The sequence below is a fragment of the Onychomys torridus genome, chromosome 10 (genome assembly GCF_903995425.1).
Source record: "Onychomys torridus chromosome 10, mOncTor1.1, whole genome shotgun sequence".
Taxonomy (NCBI): domain Eukaryota; kingdom Metazoa; phylum Chordata; class Mammalia; order Rodentia; family Cricetidae; genus Onychomys; species Onychomys torridus.
Genome location: NC_050452.1, coordinates 37320565 through 37342177, shown reverse-complemented (window position 1 = coordinate 37342177; position 21613 = coordinate 37320565). Strand labels below are relative to the sequence as shown.

General features: G+C 43.4%; 1 protein-coding gene across 12 annotated transcripts in view; it reads right to left on the bottom strand.

Moving 5' to 3' along the window:
- Fryl (FRY like transcription coactivator) overlaps nt 1-21613 on the bottom strand; it is a 242924-nt gene that overhangs the window by 64200 nt on the left and 157111 nt on the right. For all 12 annotated transcript variants that reach the window (XM_036201449.1, XM_036201445.1, XM_036201447.1 and 9 more), the window contains 13 exons: nt 21412-21498; nt 19412-19583; nt 18906-19038; nt 15910-16017; nt 11346-11583; nt 10041-10226; nt 9701-9787; nt 8076-8344; nt 7245-7452; nt 6208-6332; nt 5382-5439; nt 3178-3269; nt 625-797 (listed from right to left, as the gene is read on the bottom strand). In XM_036201449.1, coding sequence (XP_036057342.1) covers nt 625-797; nt 3178-3269; nt 5382-5439; nt 6208-6332; nt 7245-7452; nt 8076-8344; nt 9701-9787; nt 10041-10226; nt 11346-11583; nt 15910-16017; nt 18906-19038; nt 19412-19583; nt 21412-21498 — 1936 coding nt within the window. The remainder of the gene's footprint in view (nt 1-624; nt 798-3177; nt 3270-5381; nt 5440-6207; nt 6333-7244; nt 7453-8075; nt 8345-9700; nt 9788-10040; nt 10227-11345; nt 11584-15909; nt 16018-18905; nt 19039-19411; nt 19584-21411; nt 21499-21613) is intronic.

Here is a 21613-nt window from a genome sequence, read left to right as displayed (position 1 = left end):
CTTGTTCACTTCATTATCAATTATTACTTTGAGCACTCCACTCCTGGCTCACTGTATCTACTACAGGCATGTCCAAAGAGCTCATCCTAATTGAGAGCTCCTGAATTTTCTATCAGTGTCTTAATGATTGTTGAAAAATCCCTACTGGGTTGGTTCCTTCTTGATTTCTAGTTATTGACACTTATTTTGAGGTTAAAAAACAAAACAAAACAAACAAACAAAAACAACAACAAAACACAACTTTTGCCATTGACACTGTGCTGACATAAGTTTCCCAGAATGCTCTCAAGTTAGAGGCTCTAAAAAATACATTTAATTAATTAATTAATTAATTGGTGTGTGTGTGTGTGTGTGTGTGTGTGTGTGTGTGTGTGTGTGTGTGTAAACATGCCTCAGAGCTGGTGTGGCGGTCACAGGTCAGCTCCCAGCAATCAGTTCTCTCCCTCCATATGGGTCCCAGAGACGACAGTCACGTGACCAGTCTGGGCAGGAAGTGCCTTTCCCCACTGAGGTCAGCATGTCCCGCCCACAAGCTACTTCCTTAACATACAAAACCTCAAAGGAGAGGGAAGCGTGGAATGGCCCCTTCACATCCAGGGTGCCCTGAGAAACTGGAAACCCTACCTGGCACGTTCTGAATGATATTCGCCACTAAGGCACTGAAATGACACCGGATATCCTTCAGCGTGTCAGAGTCCTTTTCGTTTTCTGCCTCCAGAAGTTGTCGCGTCAAATCTACGTACTCCAATAAAGTGTTGTTGAGGAAATGTGTTTCGCTATCAAGGCCACCGCTGGCACTGAAAATACCGAAGAAGAGAAAACGTGACTCTCCATCCCAGCTGAAGAACAAATCCCTTTTACCACAGTCAGAAGAGCGTGTGGTACACCGGGGGTAGTTGTGGCAGAACGACGCTTTAAGACATAAACATGAAATCAATACGATTTTAGCTTACTTTAATATAAAAAGTAGGTGGTGATTCTTCATCGAGGGGCTGCTATTGTAATTTATACCACCCAATTTCATACCTACTTTGAAAAAAAACCTAAATATTACTGACTCCATTCACATATAATGCTATGTGGCAAGGAGGGGGGAGCCCTATAGGGGGTGGTGAGGGGGGAGATGTGTCACTGTAGAAAGGAAGGCCAGTTCCAGTAAGTGTCCCGTCTGTGTTGCCCTTCATATCACACCTTTAGCACAGCTGACTGGCCTTCTGAGATGATGCGTGTTATGAAGAATATATTTAAAAGGGATTCAAGGACACAGTGCTGGATCTCGGACTGCTTTAGACTCTTGGAGCTGCCCTAAGCCTGCTCTGGGATTTCTACTGAAGCAAGAGAAGTATACACCAGAGTCATGGGCTGTTTAGAGACAGAAGTCTAGACTCCTGTCTTGTCCCATCAGCTCTTAGTTATGTACCAGGACTATGACAGTATGTTTCAATAAGAACCTACATGAGTCACTGGGCCTAAAATGACCCTGCAAACAGTAAGTGCTTGCTCTATAAATCAAAGGGTATTACATTTCTATTTGGCTAGGTCAGCTCTCATTATATTGGGAAAGTACTTCTAAGTAGCATTTTTATTTTTACTAATTATATCTTTTAAAAAATCCTGATCACATACAAACAAGAGTAAGACGTTTCAAAGGCTATATTAAAAATATCCATCTGTAATAATAAACGTGCTGAATGAACTGATGGGCCAAATTCTGACTTCTGTGACAGAAATCACGACCAATTAGTGGACCGCATCCTATACCAGGAAAGAACATTAGTTCACTTAAACATTGCTTAGTAGCTACTGCACACATTAGGCACATGGGGTCCCTGTCTCCCTGGCATTCAAAATGTCTCCCATCCTTAGCCATGTGGGATGGGGACACACACAGAAGTGACAACCTTCCATTAATTTTCTCTTAGAAAAAAAAAAAAAAGAACCAAAATAGCTCTTTTCTAAAACAATTGCCACTCAGTAGTGGGCATAGCTTATTTTCAAATACCAATATTGAAGTTCATTTTCAGTCTTCCAGTATTTGGTAGTTATCCAAAACAGAACTCTTCAAAGGGTATCCATCCTCGCCTACCACATTAAAAGGGGCACAAAAGGCTCATATCGTACATATTCTTCTTGTTCCGTCATCAAGTCCACACATCTCCACTTTATTCTTCATAATTTCAATTAGATCACCTTTAATCACGATTTCTTTTACTTTCCATTCAGCACACAAGAAAAGCGAATCTATGGTTTTAACATTCTCTCCCACCACAGCTCTGTTCCCAGAGTCTGTCACAAGTCCTGATGCTACGTCTGAAAGGTATTGGGCACACTAAGAAACAGCCAGAAGAAACGATCGCACACACCGTTACTAGGCTTGTTAAATTATCGACCTATTCCTCCCACCAAAACTTCTTCCCAGCTACCTTTTGTGTACAAGGTCAGATCCATTACTTTTTGCCTTCAAAGGTCAGTCGACACCATTACCCTCCAAAGGAAACTGTTCACTTTCAGCTCACAGCTAATGGTATTTTCCTCAAGGGTCTTGGTCCTACTGTCAAGAATAACTCCAGGATTTATGGCTTGTGAATGGTGGAAAACATAGCTGTGAGTTACATCTATAAAGCTCATAATTTCCCCATCAGGATCCACAGCAGTTCATCGAAATAAATTTGCATACCTTGTTAACAGTTAGCCTTTGAACATAGGAGTTTTTTTCAAGCCCAGAAGATATTTATCTTCAAAACAAGGTAAGGGATTATAAATCTGTCAAGAAAAGGCCACCACTATTGCCTTTTCCTAGAAATCAAGGCTCCAATCAAATATCAAAGTCACAGGCATGTTAAAGCTACTTTTTGAGAAATCTGGTGAGGATTGTAGATTTTCTTTCTTTCCTTTATTTTTATTTACTATTACTATTATTATTTTGGTAACTTTGTAGCTCAGGCTAGCCTCAGACTCATGGTAATCCTGCTTCTGCTTCTGGTGGTACATAATTTATGGCTGTTGATTAATGTATTGAATGCCTCTTTAATGGGTAAGTAATATTCACAGATGTTGACATGTGTATTAGACAGGTATTTTTGTTGCAATGGTGCTTTTCTGTGTCCATGTATTTCAAGGAGAAAACACATTCCCTAATCATCCCAAAGTTTTGAAAGTCAGAATTCAAATACCAACCTGTGACTAATGACACCAGCATCCGCCAGCAGTTCAAATATCCGTACCAGTTGTACTCGCAAAATGTCTCGACGCCTGCGCCGTTTCATATTCTGTTCCAAATAGACAGAGGTGTGAATTAAGAAAACACCGGGGAAATTCATAGGAAACTGCCACTGTGATTCGGAAAGTCAACAATGTGGTTGCCTGGGAGAGATGCCGGCTCATCACAGTTACACATGTGGATGCCGAGGATGCTGCCAGCTGTGGTCCCAAAGGAACAGGTGTGTGGATGGTGTGAAATTCAAGAGCCAGACAAAACCACATAGCATTTGATCAGCTGATCCCTCCTATGTGCGGCTACTCTCTGGTCATTTGGTGGCCCGCTGATTTCAGAAGAATTAATCAATGATGTCCTATCAGAGTCATGAAGCAGAGGAAACAATCCAAACAGACTAAAAACCTAAGGTTTTGATCATGCCTGCCTCCTACCTAATTAATTTTTGCAACAGAAAGTACACATAAAAGCAAAGGAAAACGTAGCACATTATGGGCTGAATAAGCAAGGGCTAAGATAACAGGGTGCTGATCCTGACAGCTGAACAGGGGTAGGAGAGCAATTTCCTGTATCACTTTCTATCCGCCTCATCTCATGGACAAACTCATCGTCCTAATCCAGAGCAATCGGACATTTTTCTTAATCTTTCACTTCCACATCCCCATCCACCTTCCTGCCCTCCAGAAGCAAGCTCATCCGCTGACTCATTATGTTCACTACTTCGTTGGGGTCTTCCTAGAGTTTACAGAAACCCATTGTGACGTAAACAGCTTCCTAACCATTATTCTCAAGGATGTCTGCAGAGTTGTAACTGTACGCTTTCCTTTATCTCCCAAGCAAGACAGTGGGCTGCAGACTCTCAAATAGGAACTGGTATTCAAGGGACTCCGCACCTAATCATTGTGCTCTGTAACCAGAGGGGGACCCGACTGCCACCCTACAGCAAATGATGTGGCTTCAGAGTTCTCTGTACAGGACAGTAGCCGTCACTAACTCCCTCTCGGGGGAGCTCACCACCCCAGCATTCACAGCAGAGATCTTCCACAGGGATCTATAGGCCTGTAAGTTGCTTCGCAGAAATTGATGTTAGACGCCGCTCCAGGGATTCTCCCTGGACAGGCCTCGCAGCTAAATTTTAGCAAGATCTTTGTATAATTCTCAGAGGTCACTGTCATGCCAGAGCCACCAGGCTACAGGACAGACTGGGAACCAGGCCACTTTCATGAACTACTTCGAACTGAGCTAGACAGCCCAATAGTTAACTTCTTTCACTCATAATGGAATTATGCAGAAAAAAAAACAATTTCCGGATATTTTCATAATACTGTCAAATATTTTTTCTGCCTACAGTGAGTGCCTTTGTCCATTAGGAAAAATGTCCCCAAGCCCAGCTCAGGTATCAGCACTTCTTTATTTGACACATTTTCTATAAGCTCACATCCACGTGTTAACAGCAAACAGATGTAATTAGTTTACACACTCCTTGGCTCCTAAAAGCCTACTGTTTCTGGATGTTTCAGATCTGTAGATGTGAGATTTGAGAAGCAGGGCCATTGAACGGGACCTCTGGTTGCTGTTAAGCAAAGTTTGCTGGGGAGCAGACAGGGTTGATTGCTGACAGTAGTCTACGGATGTGTTCATGCTTCAAAGGCAACCAAGTAGCTGCCGCAGAGACGGCGAGGCTGGAAAAACTGAAGGCATTTACTGTGTGGCCATTCTCAGAAAGCCTGCCAACTCGGTGCAGAGCCTATGTCCTGCTCTCCTTCATGTTACAGTGACCTTCCAACTGCTTTACACCCTGGGTTTCTGCTTGTGCTGTACTGGGCAAGAGAATCTGCACGGGGTAAGCCAAGTTTAAAATACACCAGGCAGCTGGGCATGGGGGCTTGTGCCTTCAAATCCAGAACTCCTGAGGCACAGGCAAATGGATTTCTTGAGATTAAGGCTGGCCTCGTCCACATAGTAAGTTCCAGACAATGCTGGGCCACTATAGAGCAAAAGCAAGCAAGCAAGCAAACAGAAATGAAGCAAAACAAAAACAAAACAAACAATAACAACAAGAAAACACATCAGCCTTTTGCATCTGAATTTCTACCTTTTTAGGGGTACATCAGGACAAGATTTACCACATAAATACTTAATGATGGGAATCTACATAATGGCTTACCTCTGGCCTTCTTTCAAGTGCTTCTTTAATTATGGGGTGTAACTCCTCTATGAGTTCCCTAAAAGAGAAATGGTATATATTCTTTGTGCCGACAGCTAAGTAGGTAGAATCTGACATTCGCAAATACATACTGAAACAGCAGAAACTGGTAAGTATCAACCCTAAGTCTACTGTTTCAAATGCTTCATTTTGACTATAAAACAGTCATCTAATTAAACATTTAGAAACTGCAAAATTATAGAGAAAAATAACATTGACACTTCTATTCCACTGTTTTGTGAACTGTGTATATTTTATGGAGTTGAAACATGGTTATGTGTAAAATGCTCTCCTTCTTCCTTTTACACTGACTAGCACGCCACTAACGAGTCAATGACATCCTGCCATACAGCAGGCTAGCCTGATTTTCTAGGGAGACAGTCAGATGCAAAGGCAACTGATTAACACACACAGTTGTTTACTGAGCCAGTATTTGTAGTAACAGAAGATTAGACAGAACCTGGTTTACATTTTGATTTAAATTGAAAATGTGCTCATCGCATAGGACTGCAAACAAAATGAAAAGCCCACGGAAACAAAAATCCACCCATGATTTGATCATTTACATACAAATGTTGCTATCCGGAGAACAATTTTGTGGAGAAAACAAAGTTTGAATTTGCTCAGTACAGATGAGAAAGGGATGGCTGAATACATGGACTAAGTGGAGAGAGAGGTCAGAGCTGGTATGCAACTATGTGCTAAAGACTGGACTCCACTCCACTCCACCTCTCTGATGAGCACACTCGTTACTCCAGCACATGGAAAAACGTAAGAAGAGAATTACCTAAAGGCTCCTGGGTTGGTCCTGCCAAGACCTAGAACAAGGGACTCTGTGACTTCCATGCTCTCGGAGCGCATCATTGGAACTATGTGCTTGAACAAGGATGAAGGGGATGGGATGCCAATAATCTGAGGGGGGAAAAATAAGAATTGCTACTTACTTACAACTAGATACTCAACCAAATAACTTGACATTTAACAATCTTTGGTCAAATACAATAGAGTAAATGGCACTTTTGGGGCAAACAAAGGCTGCTTCAAAACTCACTTTCATCACACGTAACCCAGAAAAGCTAAAGGACTCGTCGGATGATTTACTGCCAAGTTCATTCACAGAACTTGGTTGTTTAGAGATTCACCACCATATAACAGTCCATGGATCCATCAGATGTCTTCTATCTTTTGATCCATAAACACAAGAAAAACAAAATTCTGACGCCCCAGTCTTAGGTTTCCCCCAACCACACCATGACGTCTTCTGTCCCATCAGAAAGCCTATTTAGCAGTTCTTCTCAAGTATCTGTTATGTTACTGCGTGAGTTAGGCAAACTTTGTGAGAGCATTTAATTATTAGACGATGACTTTGGGAGCAGTTCACCCCTGTAATCCCAGGACGGGGGAGGGAAGAGGATTGCTGGAAGTTTGAGCCAGCCCAGGGTACACAGTGAGTTCTAAGCAGGCCTGGGTTATACGTGAGACTTATCCCATAAAACCAATCAACCCAGGAATCAATGACTCCTACTGGCAATGGGAAGTATACAGGCTTGGGAAGCAAAGTAAGGGGAAACACGTTATTTCCTTTAAAATTTTCAGTATGCTATTTTTATGTACACGGTCGCTTCTGCCCAGTGGAAAATCTATTCTTAATTCTGACTAGGAATCCACAAAAATAACAATAGAATTTTCCAAGATGGTTTTTTTCTCCCCAGTGACATGAGCGATATACTCTTCAACCTCTCTATTTTGTTTTCCAAGAGGAGAAATCTAAAATGTCCCTTCCTCAGAGTCACTGAGACACTCCGGAGGGTGAGGAAGACCCACCTTGGCGTCGATGCTGTAACCGCTGTCAGGGGTGGACGCCAGCGTCTCAGGAGGAGAGCATCTCATGGGGCCCGTGGAGGCTGAGGGGGAGGGGGACGGGGTCGGGGAGGCTGCTGCACTGCAGCAGAGAATTAGGTAGTTTCTCCACAGCCCAATGTAGGAGTCACTGCTCGCAGTGGTGTTCACCTTCTTCGCATTGATGGGGCTACTGAAAAAGAAAAATGAAAAAATAATAAATAGATTTATGGAAAAGGGGGCAGAAACCACACGTGTTTTGTTTAAATAATACCTTTTGTTTGAAAATACGTATTTTGTTCATATTTATTCATCATTTACCTCCATCCAACTACCACACTGTTGTCTTTATTCCCCCTGTAATTAATAACCCCCCCATCCAATTTGTGCCGCTCTTCAGTGGCCATCTGCCAGGACACGGGCCAAGTGCTTGCGGCCACACCCTCAAAAACAGTGACTCTTCCTCCTTAGCAACTATCAATGGCAGAAAGCATTTTGAAAGTTTTATGTAACTAATGTCACGTTGTCTACCGATTTAAGGGAGATCATTAGCATGAAGTTTTTATTGCAAGCATTCAGTTTTTCTGGAGGGCCCAAAGAGAAATAAATAAAGCATTAGATGCCTATCCTGTCAGCAGGAATAGATAAAACAGATCTCTGTTAATCTACATTCTCTGTGTCTCTCTCCCCCTCTATAAGAGAGCAATATAGTACAGCACACAACGTATAGAATTTCCAGTGTGTGTCACTTTTCAAAAGCATGCATCTCGAAAGCTGACCATCCACTTTAAAATGCGCTCTACGCAAAGGACTTACTTTACATCAACTTGGGGGGACAAGAGCTGCAGCCTCGTGTAGGCAAACATCCACGCATAGCTCACGGCTGTGGAGCAGTGCTTAGGAAGATTTTCTTGCTTTAGAAAACTGGAGAGACTTATAATCCATGGGTCTTGACCTTGGGTCACATGTGCAAATATCCAAATGTGTGAGGGACTGATCACATCGAACTGGTGGCTGATGGGAGAAGAGTTCCATTCTGCTAATGTCTGCAGATCTACTGAGCTGGGGCAATACAGCAAAGTAGTCTAGAAAGAGAGTAAATGATTATCTATATTTGAGTAACTTTCAAAGTTTTTATATATGAGGGGTGCTTTATGCCCGAAGTGAACGATCAGTATTTTTTGGAAAGTAAGATATAGAGTGTGGCTGAAGGTAGATTTGAGAAAGTAGTGAATTTCTGACATTCCCATGAGTTTATTCTCAAGAGACACAAGTTGTAGCTTTCATTATTCTCAAAAGGCTGTGTGGACCAAAAAGGTTAAGATCCACAGCTTAAGTAATTCCTATGTGGATGCTCAACTTTCATAGGTCCATAGAACTTTTTAGAAATAAAATAAAAACCACTAACTTTCACCCTGATGAAATGGAACAGCCTGGAATGTCTCACATTCTAAGATACACAATCTTAAATATTTGTTCCCTAACATTCAGATTCTTAAAGAAATTAATATCTTTAAAAAAATTAATACTTTTTTCATTTTATTTAAAAAGTACTGTTTGAGGCATGAAGTCACTTATTACTCTATTGGTTACCATAATATACAGTTAATGATATAAAACAATTCTTTTAACTGTATACATTTTAAATGTCTTAGGCTTATAAAATTTTATTATTACCTGTCTATGGTTGTGTATAACAGATGAGTTATAAGAACCAGGTGTTGAACAGAAGGCAAATAAATCTTTCACCCATGTAATCCAAAATAGGAGAATTAAAATTCATGTAGTAAATGACACAGTTGTTCCTACATCAACCTTGGAGTACTGACTTGACTTTCCTCTCCATCTACTCACACTCCATAAGACTAAAAGAACTTTGCCTGAGTTGGGCTGGATGTGGCCCTGGGTTCAAGCCCAAGCACAGAAAATAGAGGACAGAGAAAGGAGGGGGGGGGGGAGTGGTGGAGAGGAGAAAAAAATAAAAACCATCAATTTTTTTAATTGTTTGCTGATAAAATGTTTCTCTACATTTTAACATACTATTTACTTAATTTCATAAAGCAGATAAAAATATTCACTGAAAAAGCCAAGTGTGTTTCTTCCCCTTTGATCGAAGAGTATTTCTTCCCAAGATTGTAACCACTAAGCAGGTGATGAACCAATGACATCACATTGAAGGGAAATGTTAGATCAGCAAGGCTAGAATTTTACCAAGATTGACTTATTTTTATGGCGACATGAACTAGTCACAGCATAAGCATGTGACTTTGACACATGTTATATGTTTGAGAAATACTTTCTAACTAACTACATTTGTTAAGGAGATACATTTATGTGTACACACACACACACACACACACACACACACACACACACAGACACCCCTGTATTCACCTGCCTTAGGTCCCCAAATAAGATTGAGAAGAAATTCCTGCAGTTACCTGATCAGCCCCCGTGAGATGTATGAAGCTCTCAAGAATGGAGGGGCTCAGCCTGTCCATCACATCTATGGCTAGCTCATCATCACCCTGTGAAAGAGAGGAGACCATGCATCTGAACAAGGGGGGAGTGCCTAAGAAAAGCAGGCAATAGGAAGTGAGGCCGAGTAGAGTCCCAGCGCACGGCCTTGTGAAGAACCAGGGAGCAGGGTTGGTGGGGTGGGGAGTAGGGTGGCTTGGCGTCAGGCACAGAGCTGTAAGCAAGCTGCATGGAGTACAGACAGGCAGAAGGATAGTCTTAAACACGTTCGTGAGATGACTCCATGAACCACCTAAGCCTTACCTTAGGGACCTCCAAAAGTGCAAACAAAGCCCGTATTTCTCTAAGGACACTGACAGCTAGTCTTCTGGTGGCGGGCCGGCTGCTACAGAGGATGACCAGTGCAAAGCCTTCGACCACATGGAACACAGTGGAATATGGGTTTCTTTCCAGAGGAGGGGGGTGATGACCTCCATTAGCGATACCATGCTTGAAAAAAAAAAAATTAAGTTAAAAACAAATAAAATTTTAAAAGATACGTGAATTCAGAAAAGAGACAGTAACCAGTAAAGCCGATTACAAGCATTATGGTAACAGGGCTGCCTTGGTTCAAGGGATTTAAACAGCATTTAACTTCATTAAAATGCAACAGTGTGGACTGGGGCTGGTGGTATAAGCCTGTCATCTCAGCAACTCAGGAGGCTGAAGCAAGAAGGGTACAAGTTTCAGGCCAGCTCAGGATGTAGAGTGATTTCAAGGCTAGCTTGGGCAACGTAGTGAGACCTGGTCTGAGGATAAGTAAAAACAGTTCTTGGTGTATATCTCAGTGGTAGAGCCCTTGTAGGAGCAATGAGGTTCAGAGTTCAACTGATCCATATCAGCACATGAGAAAATAGAGTAATAGTATGCAGAAAATAAAGTGTCCCAATGGCAGTCTAAATAGGATGTGCCCAACTTGTCACCCTGACTCCCTTGTGACCTTGCAACCATCACGTAACCACTATCAGTATAATGCTTACAAATGGGCAATGAGAGACTGGTCTGCATCTTTCCTATGTAAGTGCAGGCTTTCATATCTAAGGTACACAGCATCGCCTGGAAGCTTGTCGGAAGCAGGTGTACTCAGTGTGAGATCTGTATGCTCATAAAGACCCTAGGGCGGCTAGATGGTCCAGTTCAAGCTTCTAGGGTTCTACAGTCTTGGAAGTGTTAGAAGGCAACCGCATGTGCACCTTGTATGGTGAAGGAACACAGACCTGTGCACTCAAGAAACTGGGGCCTTTGCTAAATCAATCAATCCAAGCGACAGACTACCAAAGGTTTCATATATAAGCTTTGAAATGTTGGAAACGGGAAAATTACCCTACAAGCCCTGTACTCGATAAAACATAACCTGTTACCAAACTTGAAGGCAGCTAAAGGTTAGACACAAGCACTTGGTATCCAACACATGAATGAGGAGAAAGACCAGCACAAAGGATTACCATCAACAGAATGTCATTACAACCAGTAACAATTGTAGAGCTTGAGAGCCAATCTATGTCAGTTAGCGTCACAATCAGTCATTGACTACTGATCACACACAGAAAAGATGGGAACGTGTAGTACCTGGGAGTCCTGGGTCTTGTTATACATCTGAGCTGCCTGTTTCCACTGATTTATCAATTGTACCAACATCTTTACAGCATTATCAAGAAGGGTGGGGTGGACATCTGTCACTTCACGAACAATAAAATATACAAATCCTGAAAGAACGTCCTCCCGCCAATCTGGAAAATCAAGCATTAGCGCCTGGAGAGTGTTGAAAGCCAGTGCCCGCAGCTCTTCATCCATGTGGACCGTGAGCCTACCAAGAACAGAATCCCGTTAGCAAGTCCCGAAACCAAACAAGCTGCTGTCATCAACACTTAAAGCGAAGGTAGCTGAACATGAGTCTATGTTCTAAAACTTAAAACTAAAATATTTGATACATCCCTTCAAATGCTCCGTGAGGATAAGAAGTCAGGGCTGATGTTCACTTGGCCATGCTATAATCTCTCTTGTGCTAGTCTATAGTTTAAATTTCATGGGACTCAATTCCCATTCGCTGATGTTTGTGCAGAAGTTCAAGACAGTGAGGCTTGAATTCAATAGACAGGCAGCTGTGAGGGTGTTGGTAACAACCCCCCACCCCCAATTCCCTACAGTGCTCTTGAGTGTGAGCAGCAGGAAATATTAGATAGAAGGATTTAGAAGGGAGAGAAACAAATAGAAAATACAGGGTAGCCTCAAGAGGGCCCGGAACCTATTCCAACGGGCCCCGAGTGTCTCTGCCCCAGGGTATTTATAGAAATGCCAAGGGAGTGGAGCAAAAGACCTCCTTCCAGCACAGCCAAGTGCAGACCACCTACACTCAGGCCCATGGTCCAATCATCCTCTCTATGAAGACCTGCTGGGTAAGGCCACGAGGAAACTGAAAATGGACTCCCACAATGACATCAGAAATCCATTTCATACTTCATCAATCCTTAACATACTTTCCAGTGCTCTCCTATAATCAATAAAAATTGGTCCAACTGCACAGGATTTTAGCAATAACTTAGACCTTTTCAGTCATTTACCATTACTAGAGAGGACATGACTAATCTCAACCATCTCTTATAGGCATTTAAGGTTGTAGATGAATATAAATAGCTAGTTACAAAGGTAATTATCTAGATGGAATCAACAGAAATAATTCCTGATGGTGAGAATGGAGTCAAATTTAGGAGTAATGTAAGAAAAGGTCTACACGGTGGAAATAAAATAATGGGTCAACAACCCATCAGGCTCAAAAGAGCTCGGGGCTCAATAAATCAGAATTATTACTTTTTAAAGACTTCAATACAATGATCATAATTTCAGTTATAAGATTTTTAACAAAAAATATGAGAAAATGATTGATAAAATTAAAAAGGGACGCAGTCCTTAAGCTGTGACATATGTCACCACATGAATACAACAAGCTCCTGACCCCGAGTTGAAGACTATTTCAGTGGGTGGCAACACAAGCAAATGCATTAATGTTAGAAATGACCCAAAGCCGAGCTGGAGAGATGGCTCAGGGGTTAAGAGCACCAGCTGCTCTCCCAGAGGACCCAGGTTCAAATCCCAGCACCCACATGGCAGCTCACAACTATCTCTGACTCCAGGAACTGGCACCCTCACACAGACATACATGCAGGCAAAATGCCAATGCACATTTAAAAAAAAAAGAAGAAGAAGAAGAAGAAGAAGAAGAAGAAGAAGAAGAAGAAGAAGAAGAAGAAGAAGAAGAAAAAAAAAGAAATGACCCAAAGCAACAGGCAATTAAAAAGCACACTCTATGTGTATGCATGGGAAGACAATGTGCTCCACAATGAGAGATGGGGCGTCGTGTGGTTAAGAAGGGAGGCATCACGGTTGGCCAATCTCAGATTTGGTCTTCGCTAAGCTAACTAGACATCCACGGCAGCTGTAAGGGTGTTGGTAGCAAGCTGTGCAGCCGCTGTGGAGGTGGCTACAGCGGACCACAACTCAACATGGTAGGGCTACACCTCTCCAGTCCAGTGTGCCCTCTCTGGTGGTGACATCAGGGAAAATACCGTGGGAAACATAGTGACAGCACCCTCCAACGCTAGTTCTTTCCACAGCCTTTAAATCCATGACTGTAAGTATCTCACCCCAGTCAGAGTGACTCAGAACCTATGTGCCTGAGTTAATGACTCCTTGTGTAGAGGAGAAAACAATGCGACCTGGCTAATTAAAGTCAGGGATTATTATCCCTGGGGACTTCAAAGAGATCTATTCATTTACAGTATGCCCTTTTTTGTTGACGATTCTTTGCTGGCTTGCCTTATTTTTGAGTAAGGGAGAGTCAGACATTAGAATTCCAAACCAACATATTCTAGACTCTTCTGGCCACCGAGGTAAATTAATTACAAATGGCAACTATAGGGGAAGGATGTCAGGCGAGCAGCAATTAAACTGCTATTCACTGCTCAGAGGCTGGCTCTGTCCTTGCAGGCTCCCAAGCCCTGACCCGCTCAGGTGCAGCTTCACTCTGGGGAGATGAGAGGGCCGGTACAGGAGATTCATCTTGTGGGATCACCTTCCACCAAGACGGAGGTCAGGCGAAGCTGAGGTGGGACCAGTGAGAACTGATCTGCCTGCAACTGCTCTCTGCTCTCCTAAGGAAGGCTGGTGCGGTTAACACTTCCGGTTCCTAACGGGGAGCCAGCTTCCTAATTCTGCACTGTTTTCAGTTTATCTATTTTATTTTGGAGACAGGGTCTCACTGTGTAACTCAGTCTAGCCTCCACCTCTTAATTCTCAGTGCTGGGAGGTTGTGGCAACACAATACAGCTCTGCCATCTGACTTGTGGCAAAAACAAAGAGAAAAGGGCTGGGAGATGGCACAGAGGGGAAAGGAGTCTGCGGCACAAGTCTGAGGACCTCAGTTCAATCCCCAGAGCCCACATGAAGGGAAGTAGAGGCCCAACTCCAGTTACGAAGTTCTCTTCTGAACTCGACACTGGCATGGCATGTGCGCCCCCATCATACACATGCACATATAATAATGATACATTTAAAAATTACAATGAAAAAACTTAAGAGGGAGCAGAGCTGAGCCCATTGGCATAAACAGCCAATTCCAGGCACTCAGGAGACTGAGGCCGGAAGCAAGAAGATTCCCAGGTTCAGGCCTTCCTGGCATATAGATGGCCAACCTGGACGGCGTTGTGAGGAGAGACCCTATTTAAAAATAAAGCATATAAATGCAGGTATGTATGATGTATATTAAACAAAAGGTTTGGGATGCAGCTTAGCAGCTATAGAGTACTTGCCTAACATGCGCAAGACTTTAGGTTCAACTCAGTGCCCCAAAGCAACAATGCAGAGGCTGAATAGGAAGAGAAAGAGGTTACGTAAAAGTGCAGTTTCAAAGACGCCCCAGTCTCCTTACAGGAGACAAATACCACTCCATCCGTAGTCCCAACACTTGAGGGAGGCGCGAGCCTGCCTGTGAAATGCCAGGTGTTTTCGCCCAGGGCTGGAACAGGTCGCTATAGAAATCTAGTCACTATTTACACAATATGGTGAGTGCCCAGCAACCAGTAAACAGTGTTCAACACAGCGGAGCATTCACGGGCGGTAACAGTCACTTTGCCTGGTTTCCCAGCAGGGTGTGGCTAGCCAACTGTGGTTCTGGGCTAACTCCAGGCAGATGCCCAGTCATGGTCACGCCTGCAGTATGGTCTGGGTGCTTCAGTAATGCCACAGTGAGAACACAGACATGAGACAGACTGTGGCAGATGTCCTCAGCCTTCCTCATGCTGTGACCCTTGAATACAGTTCCTCATGCCGTGGTGACCCCCAACCATAAACTTATTTTTGTTGCTACTTCATCACTGGAATTTTGCTATTGTTAGGAATCATAATGTCAATATCTGTGTTTTCTGATGGTCACAGGCCATCTCTGTGAAAGGGTCAGTCAACCCTGACAAAGGGGTTGAGACCCACAGGTTGAGAACCACTGGACTCTGGCATGGTCTGCAAAGTCTTGAAATATTTACTGCCTGGTCTTTCGTGGAGAAAGCCTGCTGACCCCTAACTGCACGATCCCCAATGGCATCCACACAGCAGAGCCTTGCGGGGCTGCCATCTTGACTTAGAATTGGGCTAGGAAACATCATCTAAGTGTGCTTGCTAATTCACTTTAGAGAACTACACTGTGCCTAACAGAGCAAGAGAATACTTAACTTAGGAGGCTCTCCTATAGCAGAACATATTAAGTGGGTTTTGGTCACCACCTCAGATACCGATGGAACGCCCACAGAAGTAAACATCAGTGAGGCCCGTATGTAAGGGATATCTGTCATATAAAAGTCAATGAACTACTACTAGACAGGGTATTGGAAAATAGAGATTAGAGAAAGATGTGGAAGAACGTTAGAAGTTAAAGATTTGAGTGCGGATAATAAACCATGAGAAGGGTTGGGGATTTAGCTCAGTGGTAGAGCACTTGCCTAGCAAGCGCAAGGCCCTGGGTTCGAGCCTCAGCTCCAATAAAATAAAATAAAATAAAAAATAAACAATGAGAATTAAGAGAGGGAAATCAGATGGTTCAAAACTGCGTCTGTGGTGAACACACCAAGACAGGAAGGCCGCTCACCTTGCTAACAACTCAATGAGGTCAGTTCTGCTCATGCCATCGGGAATCAGCCTTGGAATCGCAGCAATGCATGTTCTAAACAAATCGATTTTGGGTTTTCTTTCCCCCCTGAAAAATGTATTACAAACAAAACAAAACAGAATAAGAAGCAGATCACATAGGCTAGAAAAATCCACTTTGAAAATGTTTCAGAAGGTGAGACCCAAGGCTAATAATGGGTCCAGAAAGGGTGCACATGAGAATTCATAGAGACCCAGCAGCTAGTTCCCACCAACATATAAGTGAAAAGATGGAGACTGTTCAGGGAAATGACAGCTAATCATTATCTTCATTAATTAGGAGAAATCTATAGCAACTTCATAATTTCAAATACCTAAAATTTTATTCAGTTTGATAGTTAAGTTAGCTATCTACAAACATAAATACTAGTTACGACTATAACTAGCTGTGTGATGGTTAACATGGATTGTTAACTTTCCAGGACACGTGGGAGGAAAGCTTTGGGCATGCCTTGAGGGATTGCCTACGCTGGTCAGTTGAGGGAGGAAGACACACTGTGAAGGTCGAAGGCACTAGTCCATGGCCTGGGGTCCTGGACTACAGAGGAAAGAGAAGGCAAGTTGAGCATAAACACTGTTCTCTGCTCCCGGTTTGTGAACACAATGTGACCGGCTGCCTCAACCTCCCAACTACAATGGACCACACTCTAAAGCTGTGGCCCCAAATAAACCATACCTTCCTCCAGCTGTTCTGGTCAGGTATTTTGTCACAGTAACCAGACAAGTAACTAATATAAGTTGTGTTGATATATTAAATATCTAAAATCATTAGTTCTATAATCAGATGTTCTCGTATGTTAGTATTCATATCATTTCTTCTTGTCCTCAAGAGATACACACATGTATATATGTTTAGATTTTATGCAATTTAAATACACTGATGTTTTAAAATCCTGGACCCTCCGGAACAGCAGATGTTTAATATAATTTAATTTTACTATTTATGTGTCTATGGTGGGGAGGATGTTAAGGACCAAATCCACTGCCTTATTCATGCGAGGCAGGGGCTTTACCACTCAGCTACATCCTCACCTCCTCTAGCATAGTTTCTTAAGAGTTATTCACCAATTTTACTTGAAATGTCTAACCACTATACATTGGTTTTCATCTTGATCTGTATTTGCAGGAAATACTTCATCCTCATTAGTTTCTAGTTGCTCAAATAATAATCCCCATGCAGAAAAGAATCAAGAAGTTCTAAGAGTCCGGGTCAGTCTCTGTTACAAATATTTACACAGTTGTCGCTTTGTGTGGCTTTAAAATACATGGATTAGAGTGACCACAGGTCAGATAAATAACACAAGTCCCTTATATATCGTCGAAGGTGTGGCCACTGTACATTAACAATAATGGTACAAATGCTGCTGCTGGCTCTCTGGTCTGTAAGGCCCTGGATAAATAACAGATGCGCACCCAAATGGGTGGCCAGGCACACACCATGCCTTTCAAAACTGTTGTTGACTTCTCAGTGTGCACCTGCTACCTAGCTCGCTCACACCCATGGCCAAGTATGTGACTGCTGTGAGGTCGGCTTGTCCCCAATATGTGATGTTTACTAAAATGGACAATTAAGAGAGGCTGGGGCCAACAAAGATGAGAGTGGAGGGGGGAAAAACCCTTAGCAAACTCATGTTGTCCTAGAATCTTCTCTAAATATGAGGTTATGTCTCAGCGTCCCCTGATGATGTCTGGTCACCACCAATTACTGATGTGATTAATCCAGGTGTTACCACCACCATGTGGGACCGGCTAGGCTACCCTATGGGACCAGCTAGCTACAACTTGACTGGCCTTTGGACCCCCGTGCCCAAATGCAGCATGTAGACATTCCACAGTGACCGTCTCTCAGCCACAGTGTGACCTGAAACATGTGAATGCTTCTTCAAAACATGCCAATTAAGGCTCCACATGGGAAATTTGTTTAGGCAACAACAGACACGGGCCTTGGGTCATGTCTAGGTACACACACTCCCTAACCTCTGTGTGACCTGCAGGAATTCTGTGTAGTCTCTGAGACCTCTAAGTAATAAATTATTTCCAACTTGTGTCTCTCTTGGTCACTGAAAGTCTATTGTGGGACTATAGTTAAAGATCACGGGAAGTGAAATTCAAGTTGAAATGTAAAAGGAGCGAGCCACAGGAGAGCAGGCCGACCAGGGGACAGACTGCAGTCACCTGAGCCTCTCACAAGACCATCGCAGGAAGTGGGTGTAAACTTGTTGACGTTAATGTAAGAGCGGTTGTGGTGAAAAGGAGGAAGGTGTCTCCGAGGAAGTCAAACACCTAAATTCTTCACGTTTGAAAACTCTCAGGACACTACATTACACAACAGCCATGTAAGCCCAGAGAACAAAATATCCAAGGGGATATTCCCAGACCCACATTTACATCTAAAATCCGCCTTATGGATAATATTGACACCTGCCAGCAAACACAGAGCATACCACCCGATGGAAAGGAAGTTTCTGACAATCCAGAGAACAAATGATGGAGAAATAACAAGCATGGGGCTGGGGTGTGAAATGGGGCTGTTTCTAAACATTACTCCCCTGTATCCTCTGGTTCCTAGAACAGTGATCCAAGAGCCCAGGTTTACAGGACTCCCGGCCCTTTTCCCTTTCTTTTTTTTTAAAGCAGGAATATGTATGTAGGACCATTTGTTAGATTTAAGCCAGCCGTACTATACATATCTGTGGTAATGTGATATGAAAGTAGGCTTCATTATCAGACTTTCATTATCTACACTAGCTCGGCATCACATGAAACAAGAAAATGGAGCTTGTGGAAGGAATCTCTCTGTATTATGAACTACAGCAAATGGCCACATGTGAGAGGTCTAGGGGAAAATGTACAGAAACAGGTAAGCGAGGACCAGCCACCTATCTGGACTGCTCTGTGAAAACTGAAATCGCAATAGAGTATACACTTAGTACATACGTAATCATGTCTTCGGGCTCCTTGTTGGACATCTGCACGCTGGTCATACACATTGGTCTCCCAACCTCTTTGTCCAAATGCCGGAGAATGCTATCTAATGCTTTTCTTACTTGAGGATAGTAAACCGACATTCCTAAGAGAGAAAGCACACACTCACAACAGTGCCAGGAACTGTCCACAAGATTGCTTTGAAGAAAGCTTGCTGCTATCACATTAAGAGATGTTCCAACTGTGACATGCTCTTTAGGATACCACATTCAAATCACATAGAGAACTCAAACTCAGTTTTGAAGGACAGAACGTAGACAACAGTATCCCGCTAGAAAACACATTTAACAAGAAGACCCTCGACAGGAATACTAACAGCATTCTCAAAAACGTCATCACCAGATCACTGCTCTACATCCGCACTTGGCATCCGCACTTGGCAATGGGTGCACTTTAGACTACGGACTTGCACAAAACAGTGTTACAAAAGCAATGTATTCATTCTGCTTAACACCCACCTATGACTTTTGCCTCTTCGTCTGTCAAGGTTTTATTGAGGAAAATCTTCTTCACGCGAAGGGTGTTTCCCGAGGGAAGAATGACGCCCGTGGTGGGCATGGGAGGGTCACCATCCTTCTGCTGCAGGCTGTCCGCGATGACCAGGAAGACACGGAGGCCAATGTTCATCCTCTTCAGAGAAAACAGACCCAAGAGGCAGAAATCAGGGCCATGCACTTTATATGCCAAGGGGGCTGGGAGAGACAAGGACAGAGGGATCTAATCTTTCTGCCCGATGCTGTGAACCAGCCCAGGCAGCAGGGTCTGCTGTGGTTTCTAATTCCCAGACAGGACCTGGGTCCTTCTGGGGTCAACTGGCTCTCCTTGTCTGCAAGACTCGTCGGGAACCTCTCTGTGCTTTCTCAGCTTCCATGACTCTCTCAGTCTCCTCCCCTCTCTAAAGATTGCTTTTTTGTCTTCACAGGAGGAAACCATATCAACCACCTCTTCCCACAAATCCCACCAATCTACTAACAGACACACAACCTTTGGTCTTCTCACAGTGCAAGGGGTGACAGCTTCCTGTACTTAGTAGAATTTCCATGAATATGGAGGTTTGAATGAAAATAGCCCCCCATAGGCTTATATATTTGAAGCCTAGTCACTAGAGAGTGGCACTATTTGAAAGGATTAGAAGGATTAGAAGGTGTGGCCTTGTTGGAGGAGGTGTGTCACTGGGGGTGGGCTTTGAGGTTTCAAAAGGCCATGCCTGGAGTCGTTCACTCTGCCTCAGAATCAGGATATACCTCTTAGCTACTGCTCCCTGCTCCCTGCCATGATGGTAATGGATTAAATCTCTGAAATAGTAAGCAAGCCCCCAGTTAAATGGTTTCCTTATTATAGTTGCCTTGGTCATGGTGTCTCATCACAGAAATAGAGCAGTGACTAAGACAATGGGCTCTTCCATCCACCTCTTCTCTTTCTTTGATCCTCAATATTTCTCTTCCAATTGAAAATACATCCATGCCCCTTCACTCTGAAGCAGAGCATGTGTCTCAAGTCTCTCAATGGGATAAACATCCCTCACAACACTTCTCTGAAGCATCTCTCCCTCAACAGGGGCGATTCCGACTCTTCCTTTGCTTTCTACAGCACAGGAAGCAGCAGGCACTCTTTCCCAAAATCCTTCCTCTTCTTGCCACTTCTCTGTTCCTGCTGGCTGGGTCACCTCTCCTCATGTTCGAGGCCCCTCCCGAGTTGCCCCTGTCATCTGCATATTCTCTCCCACAGAAAGTACGGATTTATACAGCGCCGTTTACTGCCCATTTCAGATGGCCAAAAACTTGTACCTAGCCACCCACTCTGAACGCATTCCTTAAGATCTGCCTGACGTCTTAGATGTCCCAACATGCCAAGTTAGACACTTTCTCCCAGACCTGACTGCTCCTCTCTGTTTTTTTGTTCAGGAAGTGTGCTGCTGCCTCCCTCCATCTGCACCCCACTGTCTCAGCCCGCATGTCACTCTCGTGACCTGCACCAGGGATTACTAAGGCAGGGACAGGCATCCCAGTGGGTGGCAACACAGCACACCAGACCCGAGAACAATGCACAACGGCCATTTATGTTTACTACGGAAATAAGATAGAGCTTTAAAGTGTCACTCGTTTTTAGATATGACAGGGTACTGATGCATTCATTCCATTACTTCACACATCAGAGGGTCAGAACCACAGTTACAGACTCACAGAAACCCAGAAGGAAGCAGAAAGTTCCATCATGTGGTGGAGTTACTCTGGGCATTTCCTCGGAGCATCACTGATCACATGCCTTTGGGCAAGTGGGTTAATGGGTTCTTTTATCTAGTTTTCATTAAAGTGGTTTCCAAAACTTGAAAAGGTCCCATCGCTGCCCCCCAAGCAGACTGCTGATCGTCACGGGCCACACAGCACCCCAGGGGACTAAGACTTCTGTCCCCAGCATGAGAACTTCATTGTTGCTACAACGTAACTCTTATTTTTACCTCTGGGTTGATGGTGAAAGTCTTGGTAGATTTTCCAACACTGAGAAGATCAAATATTATTTCTTTCATTGCAAAATCCAAACGTTCCTAAGGAAAGAAATTATTGCTTTCTGAACACAGGACCAAAACCGAAACTTGCTCTGTCAATCTCTGTCATAGTCATACTCAGTAAATTATCATTTCTTCTGGGCTCCAATCATAG